The 12,753-nt window shown below is 40.1% G+C and overlaps 1 protein-coding gene across 1 annotated transcript in view; it reads left to right on the top strand.

Annotated features, from left to right (window-relative positions):
* LOC124544699 (squamous cell carcinoma antigen recognized by T-cells 3) overlaps positions 1-12,734 on the top strand; it is an 89,865-nt gene extending 77,131 nt beyond the window's left edge. The window contains exons 15-16 of the mRNA XM_047123338.1: positions 8,134-8,291; positions 12,417-12,734. Coding sequence (XP_046979294.1) covers positions 8,134-8,291; positions 12,417-12,621 — 363 coding nt within the window. The 3' untranslated portion in view covers positions 12,622-12,734. The remainder of the gene's footprint in view (positions 1-8,133; positions 8,292-12,416) is intronic.
* The last annotated feature ends 19 nt before the right edge of the window (positions 12,735-12,753 follow it).

Raw genomic sequence — 12,753 nt, forward strand, 5'->3', positions numbered from 1 at the left:
TGCTCTCTAAGAAATTAAAAACTGAGTTAAAGCATCTTCTGCCCAACAGTCTTTGATGCACTTGAGCAGAGATTTAAAGGTGTGCACCAGACGTTCAACTTCACCATTTGATTGTGGGTGAAAGGCTGGTTACACAGAGTTTCATAAAGATGTGTGATAGAAACTGGGGACAATTGTATGTCATCAAAGTCTGGGGAAGATTTTCTATAGAAAAGATTTTTGTTAGGATGTGACAGTACCGTCCCCTGTCATGGGCGTGAGGCTGAGCAAATATGGTAAATGGAAATATGCATCAATCACAATGAGCCAGTTTGTTCCTAGAAAGGGGCCATCGAAGTCCAAGTGGATTCGTTCTCACGGTGCAGACTTAGGCCCTTGAGATGACGTCGTCTTGGGAGCTGCTTGCTGTTTGATGTATCCGTTGCATGACTGGACCAACTGTTCCATGTCTTTGCTGATTCCTGGCAAGTATACATGACATCCTGACATTGCACCAGTTTTTTTGTTCTGGTCACTTCATCGTGCATCCCCCTCATTGTCGACATGGAGAAACTGCAGAATGTCATTCTGTAATGAGAGGAGTCTGAATACTCATGGTGACGCATATTCTGTAGCCAGGAGCACAATGCCATCAATCAATTGCAACTGTTTTTGTAGCTGAAAATATTGATAAAGTGGATCTGCCTTTGTGACAGCTACTCTGGCCACCCCAACAGAATGTTGTGATTCACATGTTGTTCCACACACATGGCTGCTGTGATGCAATTGCTCGTAATGGGAAATGTATCGCTTGTGAGGTGCGCCTCCTCATCAAGGTAGAAACACAGGATCTCTTCTTTGTTGAATAACAGATCGAGGCTAATTGGTAGCCAAGAGAGGATGGACCGAGCGAGGTGATGCAGTGGTTAGAACACTGGACTCGCATTCAGGAGAACGACAGTTCAGTCCCGCGTCTGGCCATCCTGATTTAGGTTTTCCATTATTTCCCTAAACCATTCCAGGCAAATGGCATGATGGTTCCTTTGTAAGGGCATGGCCGACTTCCTTCTCCTCCTTCCCTAATCCAAAGAGACCGATGACCTCGCAGTTTGGTCTCTTCCTCCAACCAACCCAACCCAACCCAAGAGAGGACATATGCATTTTCATGTTTATCTATGGTACAAAAATGACTTTCATAATTTTATCTGCTAAAGTAGAGTGCCCATTGCTACAGTCTGTAAGCCGTTTTATCAGAGAGCCTTTATGAGGGGCAGAATAGGGAAATGAGCAGCTTGTGGTCCATTATCAGATGAAACTTCACCCCATACATAAAGATGTGAAATTTCTTGAGTGTGTTACAATGGCTAAGGCCTCATTTTCAATCCGGTAGTCCAAGTCGTCAGTCGCCACTACCAACTGTTTGCCAGGTTGTAAAAGGTATATGGCTCTGATTGAAAGCAAGTTTCCAAAGTTTGAAAGGCACTCTCACACTCCTATGTTCAATCAAATGGTATGTCATTTTTTTGTAGTTGATTCAATGGATGAGCGATCTTGGAAACACTGGGGATGAACTTATTGTCATAAGAAACCATCCAAAGAAAAGACAACATTTTCTTGACATTCTTTGTTCGAGATAGTGCTGGGATTGCTTCCACATTAGTGGTCGTCGATTTGATGCTTTCTTTTGAAATTACATGTCCCAGATATTTAATTGATGGCTGAAAGAACTGAGATTTGCCAAGATTACACTGTAAACCTACACTGTGTCGTGTGTGTGGAACAGAAGATACCGGAGATGCACCTCAGTGGAATTACTATGATGTCATCAAGATAATTGATACTTATTTGATCAAGAAACCATTGAAACATAGCAACAGCACTTGCGATCATGAATTTAAGCACTTTATTTAAACAGGCCAAAAGGAGTGTTGACTACAAGGAGGTGCTGCAACTTATCAAATGGAAGCTACAGATAGGTTTTGCCCAAATCAGTTTCCCAGAAATATCTCCCATCAGCAAATTTGGCAATTAATTCATCTGGATGTGGTATAGGATATAAATCCATATAGGTCTGTGCATTTACTGATGTTTTGAAGTCACCATATAATCACAATTTTCTGAACGCTTCTTGATGAATGCCAGACTATATGTATCCGGTGCAATAACATCCAGTTGTGTTAGTCTCTTAAATTCTTCTTTAACTTGGTCGCAGAGAGCTAGTGGGACAGGACACACTCTGCAAAAGTGAGAATGAGTGGAAGATTTGAGCATGCACAACCAAGTTCACGAGAGAAGATGTCAGCAGATTCCTTGCATAATACCTCTGAGTCCTGAAAAGGTACTTCATCTGATACTAAGTCAGCACTATCTGTGATAATAAAACCAAATGACATGAAGGTGTCAAGACAAATAGGTTTTCCGCCGAACTGCCATTTTGTACCAGAAAAATTAATTGCCAAACGACACTTTTGTATGTGCTGTCAGTTGTGAATTGACTGTTGATAGAAATGGTTTGCTTGTTGTACTTTACTAAGCGGCGAGTTGCTGGAGACGGGAAGTTTGTCTAGTTTCAATTACATCTGTGTATTGATAAGCGAAGTGCCAGCACCAGTGCTTGCAACTGCACTGTTTGAGCATTGATGTGCACCATGTTTTTTTTTTTTTTTTTTGGGGGGGGGGGGGGTGTATGGCAGTGCTCAAGTTTATTTCCATAGGCTGTTCTTGCAGCTGACAAGGCTGAAAGGTGGAAGACTGACACACTACTGCAAAATGTCTTGACTTACTGCACTTGTGGCAATTTGCCCAACAGTAGGGACAGTCTTCCCAGGAACATTTCTTATAACATGCTGAGCAAGACGGAAGTGGACAATGCTCTGACTTTTCCTGTTGCAGCACATGCATGGGTTGGGACTTGTTTATGGGCAGGCAGCACTGCCACTACTTCTGCATCATCCAAGTCTACTGATGCCTTAAACTGCCTTCTGTCATGCCGGCAGCTTCATTCGTCACCAATATTTCTAATTGCTGGTCTGCTGCAAGCAAAACTTTGAAATCCTGTGCAAGAGCTAGAACTTGTTCAAGTGATGGTCATCAAACTGTAAGCTTGATGTCTAACATCTTTATGTGGGGCAGAACAGATAATGATGCTCCTTACTGTTATGTCAGCATATGATTCCTTATGTTCCAGAAGTGATGAAATGACACTATTGACTAAGGACATTCAGTTCTGCCACCTACTTACTCCCTGTGCGTTGATTAGTGTATTATTTACTTTGATAAAATTCTACCTGAGATGCAATCATATGTGCATGCTGGTGGTAGTATATAATTAGTAAATTACACATTTCCTCAAATGACAACTGAAAGGGTTCAGTGAGTGGGGCCAGTTTACATTAAAATCTATAAGTTTGTAGCTTGGTCCAAGATAGGAATAGGGCTTTGATAGTGTTGGCATTATTTACCTGAAAGGCTTCTCAGTGCTGCTGGAGCCCCTTTTATTTATGATTCCCAGTCCTCCACTGATTCCTCGCATGGTGGGAACAGCAGCGGGTTGGCCGGCTGTAGATGCTGCTGCAATCTGCAACTACCGGAAGAAAAAAAAAAAAAAAAAACCCTTCCCAGTGTAGTGATGTGGCTTGCCGAATTTGTTCTATCTGTGACAGGTTTTCCAACTGGCGAGGCTTTGAAGTACATTTTCTGCTGAAGTGATATCATCCATGATGTGTTAAGAAAAATTGTGGCGCTGATTCTAAACTGTTTAATTTCGGAGCACTATTTCCTGATGGCACTGTTTATCATCGTTCATATCTGCCTCTCTTGAATTTTCTGTTTGAAAAAACAGAGTACACTAAGCTCCATTGGTATACTCATACTGAGTGTGAAGGAGCAATCTGTATTTACTTTCTTAGAGAAGAAATACTGGATGCAATATTGTGACAATTTGTGTACATAGTAATTTTAACTTTTACGTTTGACATGCCAACACATCATTCCTTTCATGTGTAGTGCATTTGGGGATTTAATGGAAAGATTTTGTCTGCATCTGGCACATGGTGTTGATAATAACCTGTACGGAGATCTGATGCTGGTAACATAGTTTTACCGAAACTGGTCATCCACAGTACAGCGTTTTATTGCAATCTTGGCTAAGAAGTTTTTTCTTCTCGTAAGACAAGTAGTTCCGTCTTGCACCACTTGTGTAGCAATTACTATACAGTGAGACAGCCCACAGTGATAACATTTATTTACACTAAAAGTACAAGCACTGACAAATATTGATCCAAAGACAATAATCTAAAACTAAGTCCAGTAGTAAACCCAAGCTAGTCATAATGAAAAGTACAAGAATACAATCATTATACATCAGCTAATGTAGTGAAGCTTGGAGCTTGGTCCACAGTCCAAGTAAGTTGCCATAGTTCAAATGGGTGCCCATTGGCACACTGAGCATCGGCATGTGCATTTAGAGAAGCAGGTGCTGTTACTAGTGGCCAACCTGGAATGGCAAATGAGCCTTGACGATGGTGATGCAGAAATGGTGTAATGCTGTTTGCATGGCCACATGTCAGCCATGCATACTTTTGAGTTGGCCAGACGAGCGGCAGTAGCCACTGCTGGATGAGTTGCTGGAGATGGGGATGCTTAGTAATGTGGTAATCACTGTGCGAGTTACTGCAGATACAAAACTATAATTCTGATAGTATACGGGACGTTAAACTCAGTCCTCCCCTCCTCTGATAGTACAGAAAAGAAAGTCTGTTTAGGAATTTGATTCTGGCCTTTGATCTAGTGAACGGCAACTGTTTAAGGTATGATTCTGTTTTCACCCAGATGAATTGTACAGAAGACATCACAAAATGAAGCATAATATCCTGTTATAACTTTATTAATTACAGAGGTGTTGGTATCTACTCTATATGTTAATTTCTGTTTCTTGTATCATAGATTTGGAAGAGACAAATTCAACCATATTTCACTCTCTGAAATATGTTACATTATTTCAGAGAAATTACAATATTTAGAACTTGAGATTTACCTATTTTGAATGTCATACTGATTGCTGCCATATGCTGAAGGTGGTATTGTGGGATGGAACAGTTGTGTCTAGCTGGTGGAGAACTCCAGCTTGATGCAATTAAGAGAGGCTGATTACAGATTTTGAATAGTTGGAAAAAAGTTTATTTCAGAATTTATACTAATCACACATAGCTACATGTAGTTGAATTGACACCCCAACTGGAAGACAGAACATGTAGTATCTAATGATGATACAACAGTTACTGTACCATAACAGTTCTGCCATTGTATCTGCCAGAGCCTTGAACGCAAGCTAATTGTCACAAACTGAATTGATTTGTACTTTGGAAATTGTGCTATAGAGATTGTTGAATAATAATTTCATTTGAACAAAGAAATAACATGAGTTTAATTTTGAGGTACCTATTTACATTGTAGAATTACATCATCATCCAAAAATAAGCAAATAAATAAATGAAAGTAGTGACAGGCATTTCCATAGCATTTCATTTATGACATCAGATTTTTGACAATACACATTTGCAGTAACTGGTGCAATTATTTCTTGACAGATTGAAAATATTCCTTTTATAATGTTGCACACACTGCAGCAACACAATACTTTAAATTACTTTTGGGTCATCAGAACTCGTACATAGACTCACCTTCAGGGAAAAATGTCCAGTGGCATCAAATTAGGTGAATGTACAGGCCAGCTGTTAATGTTTTCACATCCCGTACAGCAACCAGGGAAGAGTTAAGTGAGGGCTTTGCTAGCCACAAGCGAGTAATGAGCCTGGCACTCATCATGCTGGTTTCATATAAATCTATATATTCCTAGTGGTGCTTCCTCTAGGAAAGCTGATAGCAATTAGATAAAAAATATATATATATATATAAAACCCTGTCTGTTACCCATTAAGCTTTCTTCAGTAAAGTTTAGATCAGTAATCCCATACAGAAAATTCACACGCCACTGCCACTGATCTTCAGTAGCCTTATAATGCATGTTTCTTATATTCAAATTTCCACAGCTTGCAATGTTTGCTGATGTTCAGACTGTCTCAGCCAGTTTGGATTCTCAGTAGCCCTATAACGCATGTTTCTTAATATTCGAATTTCAACTTCTTGTAATGTTTGCTTTATCTTTAGAATTCTTTGAAGAAAGAATCTTTTGTTCTGATATCACATCAGAAATTAATGACAGAATTCCATGCTTATTCTATAATTCCAGTGGTTAATCTTCTGATGACGTGAAACATGATACAGGTGGAAGCTATTATGAGCAAACTGCAAACAACGCCTGAATAACATATTCTGGAGTCAGTGGCAATTTTTCAGGAGCTAACATATGGATTATGAGACACAGTTGCTGGTACATCTATTTCATTCACTCCTTTCATTGGAGGTTTGCCCCTTACCTTTTATATAGAATTCCAGTGCCTTACATTTTTGCCTATTTGCTAATTTATTATTCTTTTTGTACACTGCCTGTCAAGGCAACTTCGTACACACAACTTCACTGTACTTTTAGCATTCCTTCTGCTTTCCCCATAAAGAAGCAGAATATATCATTCCTAGTAGTTTGCAAAAGACCTAATTTTTCCTAAGGCAAACAGCACTCAGTATATGCAAACTACGCGTAGAACATAGAAGGCTAGATTTCATCTGTGCCACTTTTATACAGGTATTATGGTAGTTTAGCGCTCTGTTGCCTCCTTATACAACATATCATATTTCTTTCTTTGGTTATGAAATTGCGAACTTCCTCATAAGATAACAATCAGTTTGATGTTCAAACAGAGAAATCCTAAGTTCTACTGACGTGACGTTTCTGTTCTTTTAAAATGTATAATTTGTTATTTTTATGTTGGTGACAACTCAGAAATTGTCAATTAGTTTGTTTATGGTGAGTGATTAAAGGAATATTGTTGTGAAAAACAGGAAATTTCCATTTTTTCTTGGGGTATTCGTATAAAGACTCAACTCAACAAAATCCTTTGAATTGCTCTGTTCAAATTTATCACCTTCAGAAAAGACTGTTTACAATTGGTTTGCGGAATTTCATTGTGGTTGTGCAGCCATCAATGACAAATTTAATGGCTTCGTGAATTTCGTAAACTTCAACCAAAATCTGTTTCAAAATCATTCACATTGTACGCAAAAAGACTGAAGAAAACTGGCATGTGACGTACTGTAAGATGGAGGTGCCCATAGGCACAACAAAGGCTCGGAACATTCTATTTTGTGTGAACATTTAGCTGCGAAAAAGAAGGTTTCCCATATATTTCACACAACTTGGCCAAAGCTTGGAAACATGCTTGTGTCAATTCTTATAAGAAATGCTCACCCGCAAAGATACCCAAGTGCATTAATGTGCCCCAGGATATAGGGAGGTGAGCCTGTCTCAGCTTAAATCTGCCTCTTTTGTTAATGATGAGGACTGGTGAGCCGGCCAGCCTCAATGTGGTTTTTAGGCAGTTTCCTCACAACCAGTAAGGTAAATACTAGACTGGTTCCCCCATCTCACCTCATATTCACAATATGCAAACATTTAGAAAATGTTCTCACATTTGAACATGAGATTTACTCGGGACATGGAAGGATTGGATGCACAAATTCTGCCCCGGAGCATAGTGGTGGCATCAGGAAGGACATCAGGCCACCAACTACCTTTAACAATGCTGCAACACAAATAATTCCTTCCAAAGCCATGTTTTTGAGATATCAACAGCAGAGTGGAAAATTGGTTTGAATGCCTGTAAAAGCATATAAATTTTAAAGGTGAATATTTTGAGCAACAATAAAACAATGTACCAAAAAATATTTTCTTCTGTTGTTTTTGTTACAACTTAAAAGGTGATCCTCATATTTTCACAAAATATCGTGAGGACATATATGTTCATCTCCATAAATACCACACAAGGATTACAGTGACAAAATTAGGGATTTGAATGTGTACCTAAGTGTACACCAGAGTCATCTATGAATTAAATGTGTAGGGAAAGAAATAACACTGGTAGCAGGCACTCTCCTGCAGGTATTGTTTAGCAATTATGAAAATGTAAATTTAGATAAGATTCAGAGCTACTACCTCCCCTTATTCAAATGTCTGATACCATTTCACTTTTTTTGCAGGCTTCTGCAGCACGTGCACTTCAGGCAACAGATACAATGACTATTGCAGGTCATACTATCTCAGTGGCCTTCAGTAGACCACCAGAGAAGAGAGACAAGGGCGCAGCCCCGACAGCAGCAGAACTAGTGGCACCTATTGCTTCTGAAGCTGTAAAGCCGTAAGTGACTAATTAACAGAAAGTATTCTTTATTCCAGTCTTTGATTGCGATAGTTACTAGTTTCAGTCAGTGATAATCATCTTTGTATCTGTAATCGAGCAGCTTAATTTGAGTTTGCCTCCACCGCATCTTCTCAATCATATTTTATTTCAGTGTTTGGTCTAGATCACAATTTTTATTACATGCAATAATATATTTCCACCTAGGCCATCAACAGATTCAAGTTGAGCAAACTTTGATATGCATCACCACAATAATGCTAAGTGTACTTTTATATACCACAGACAAGTGCACTTACCAATCTTCTTGGAAGTACACATAGCGTTTACATTTTACTGAGCATAAAAGTTTTTATCATGGCTCTGATGATAACCTAGTCCAAAACATGTTATTTTATGTAGTGTATTAAACATAAAGTATGGTGTAGGCATTGTGTCAGGGAGGGGGATGGGGACAAAAAAGCTTTTTTCCCCCACCCATCAAGGGTAGTGTTCTAGGATCCTGCAAGAAATGGACATTGGGGATATTGGACTGTGATTCTGTGTCTGTTCTTGTGCCTCTTTTACAAACAGAGCTGAATATGCATGAGAGTCTCGATAATACATTGTGAGGGGGAGGGGGGGGGGGGGGGGGGGAACGCGTCACCAAGAAGGAGTTATGCCACATAAACAAAAGTTGGAAGGCATATTTCTACATCTGAAATATGCTCTATTAAAATTTTGCACCATTTGCATAAGACTGGTGCTAATAGCACCACTATGAGGATGAAAATCAGATTTGCTTAATATAGACACTGTGTAGGTCATGAGCATTAGTTACTTTTGAGATTAGGCGTGGTGAGTCGATGTTAGTCAAGAATACCTTTAAGGCAACAAAGACACCATTATTAACACCTCATCGAGTTTGAACGAGTTCGTGTAACAGGGCTGTGAGAAGCCGGATGTTCCTTTTGCGATAATGCAGAAGGCAGGAATGTAGCCACTGTACATGATTGCTGGCAGCTGTGGTCACGAGAATGTACAGTCGGAAGAAGACCAGGCCTTAAAACAACTACATGGCACTACCGAGAGGGAAGACCATTGTGTTTGGCGTTTGGGTCTGGCGCATTGTACTGCATCTGCAGCAGCGATTTGAGCAGCAGATGGTACCACAGTGATGTAACAGACTGTTACAAAGTGGCCACTTCAAATACAGCTTCTATCCAGACGCCCTGTAGCATGCATTCCGCCAACCCTAAACCACTGCCATTTGCAACTTCAGTGATGTCGAGCGAGAGCTCATTGGAGGGCAGGGTGGAGGTCCATTGTGTTTTCTGATGAAAGCTGGTTCTGCCTTGGTGCCACTGATGACTGTGTGCTGGTTAGGAGGACGCCAGTTGAGGACCTGCAAATAACCTGTATGTGTGCTGGACACACTGGACCTACACCTGCAGTCGTGGTCTAGGGTACGGTTTCATACGGCAGCTGCAGCGGCACCCTGACTGCAAATTTGTACGTCAATTTTGTGATTCGAGCTGTTGTGTTGCCATTTATGGACAGCATTCCAAGTGGGGTTTTCCAACAGGGTAGTACTGTCCACATACTGCTGTTGCAACCCAACATGCTCTACAAAGTGTTGACATGTTGCCTTGGCCTGCTTGATCTCCAGTCGAGCACATACAGGACATCAGCGGGTGACAACTCCAGTGTCCTCCATGTACAACATTAACCATCCCTGTATTGTCCAGGTGTGACAGGCGTGTAACTCCATCCCACAAACTGACATCCGGTACCTAACACATGGACATTTATATCCTTGAATTCAACATTCTGGCAGTTACACTGGTTATTAATGCACCAGCACTTCACATTTGCAGTGGCTTGCATGCTTGCATTAAACTGTGATCTTGCAATGTTAATCACTTACACATGTCTGGAAATTTCATTACTCTACTTCTTTTTTTATATATATATATATATATATATATATATATATATATAGAGAGAGAGAGAGAGAGAGAGAGAGAGAGAGAGGGAAACATTCCACGTAGGAAATATATATATAAAAACAATGATGATGTGACTTACCAAATGAAAGTGCTGGCAGGTCGACAGACACACAAACAAACACAAACATACACACAAAATTCACGCTTTCGCAACAAACTGTTGCCTCATCAGGAAAGAGGGAAGGAGAGGGAAAGACGAAAGGATGTGGGTTTTAAGGGAGAGGGTAAGGAGTCATTACAATCCCGGGAGCGGAAAGACTTACCTTAGGGGGAAAAAAGGACAGGTATACACTCGCACACTCACACATATCCATCCATGTGGGTAAGGAGTCATTCCAATCCCGGGAGCGGAAAGACTTACCTTAGGGGGAAAAAAGGACAGGTATACACTCGCACACTCACACATATCCATCCACACATACAGACACAAGCAAGATTTTTCACTTTAGAGCTGTTGTTTTTCATATTGAAAGTACTTGCATTTAGTTTCTATGGTGTCACCGCCAGACACCACACTTGCTAGGTGGTAGCTTAAATCGGCCGCGGTCCATTTAGTACATGTCGGACCCGCGTGTCGCCACTGTGTGATCGCAGACCGAGCGCCACCACAAGGCAGGTCTCGAGATACGGACTAGCACTCGCCCCAGTTTTACGACGACTTTGCTAGCGACTACACTGACGAAGCCTTTCTCTCATTTGCCGAGAGACAGTTAATAGCCTTCAGCTAAGTCAATGGCTACGACCTAGCAAGGCGCCATTAGCCATACATAGTATGATAATTATCGTATGAAATGTCTCATCAAGAACGATGTATACAACAAGGATTAAAAGTTATGTAATAGCAGCTACGTACTTTTCTTGCTACCATTTATTACGTATCCTGTTTCAGACTTCAAGATTCTGCGTGAGCTTATAGCGTGCCTATCGGCCCCCTCAAAATAACACTGTGTCGGCACTTCTGTTGACACATCAGTTTCCATCTTTTGAGATTTCTGAACAGCATTGGCACTTATATGGAGTGCCTACTGAAATATGTGATTGATTGAAAGAATTTTTTGCTAGTAGAATGTAGCACATTATATATTAGATCGAACATCTTCATCAAAAATTAAAGTGGCCTTGGCTGCTCCTTATGGACGTATATTAGGATTTCTAAATATTCTCAATAGTTAATAACACAGGTCAAACAGCATGCTCAGATTATTCATTGACAATTCAGTTGGCTGCAGGAAAAGTTGGAAGACTGTAGAGAAATGCAGGACAATTTACACAGTATTTCCACTTGCAGTGAATGACAGCTCTGTCTTTATATGGATACCTGCAAGATAATGCCTATAGGCAATAGGAAGAACCTGGCAGCTTTCAGTTACCTGATTAGTACTTAATGTTTGGTGCTTGCCACTTTGTTTGTAAACATGAGGGCTATATGAGCAGTCTGAAATGGAATGAACAAGGAAATCAGTAGTAGGGAAGGCAGACTGCAGATTTGCTGGGAGGATTATGAGAAAACACTCAAGTGAGATGGTGTATTGGATATGGCACTGGCATGACATTTATGAGGAGAGGGACTCATATCTTCATGAAGCCACCCAGATTTAAATTTTCTGAGCTTGTTTTAAGCTGTTCATCTAAGAACAAGTCATCTGTTAGGAAAACACATTCAAGACAGTAGTGCAACCAATTCTAGAACAATGCCAGTTTGGAGTTATGTGAAGTACACCTGTCGGCAAATGTTGATGTAACTCAGAGACAGAAGTGCAGTAGTATTGCAACAACTTGGTATAAAAGTGTTGCATAGGTGTTAACTTAAATGGAAATTTTTGGAAGAAAAGTGACATTGTTCCTTTGAAATCCTGGTGAGGAAGTTTAGGTAAACTCAGTAACTATTCTTCTGTGTCCATCGTATGTCTCACATGGGTATCACTAGATAAATGATAATGATATTTTCCTTCACTCAGTTTCTGAATGAAATAAGTTTGTTACAAAGTGCCCTCCATCACTCACTGATCTGTGACTTGGGGAATATATATGTAGCTTTGGCTAGGCAGCTGTTAGCTTTGTTAGCTGAAGATATTATAACATAAAATGTTCAGAAGTAGGAATGTTGCAAACTGAATTATTTGACACTATGTTTCAGTCGTGGTCTCAGCATGAGGAAGATGGCAATGTTCCCAAGATCTGTACAGCTTTCTAAAGGGACAACTGTAGCTGCCTCAAGCTCAAGATCAAGCTCAGCTTCTTCTTCCTCCTCTTCATCTGCTCCAGTCACAAACGGTGAAACTCAAAAGCCTATGACTAATGCAGATTTTAGGCAGTTCCTCTTATCGGGGAAAAAATCTTGAACGATTTGTTATTATACTCCCCTCAATTCTAGCAGATTAAACTTCTGCTACCATATAGCTATTCTATTTGTGTTTTAAGAAGATAGTATTAAACATTTGTTATTTTCATAAAACAGTTTTTATTTATTGTAA

The sequence above is a fragment of the Schistocerca americana genome, chromosome 8 (assembly GCF_021461395.2).
Source record: "Schistocerca americana isolate TAMUIC-IGC-003095 chromosome 8, iqSchAmer2.1, whole genome shotgun sequence".
Lineage (NCBI taxonomy): Eukaryota > Metazoa > Arthropoda > Insecta > Orthoptera > Acrididae > Schistocerca > Schistocerca americana.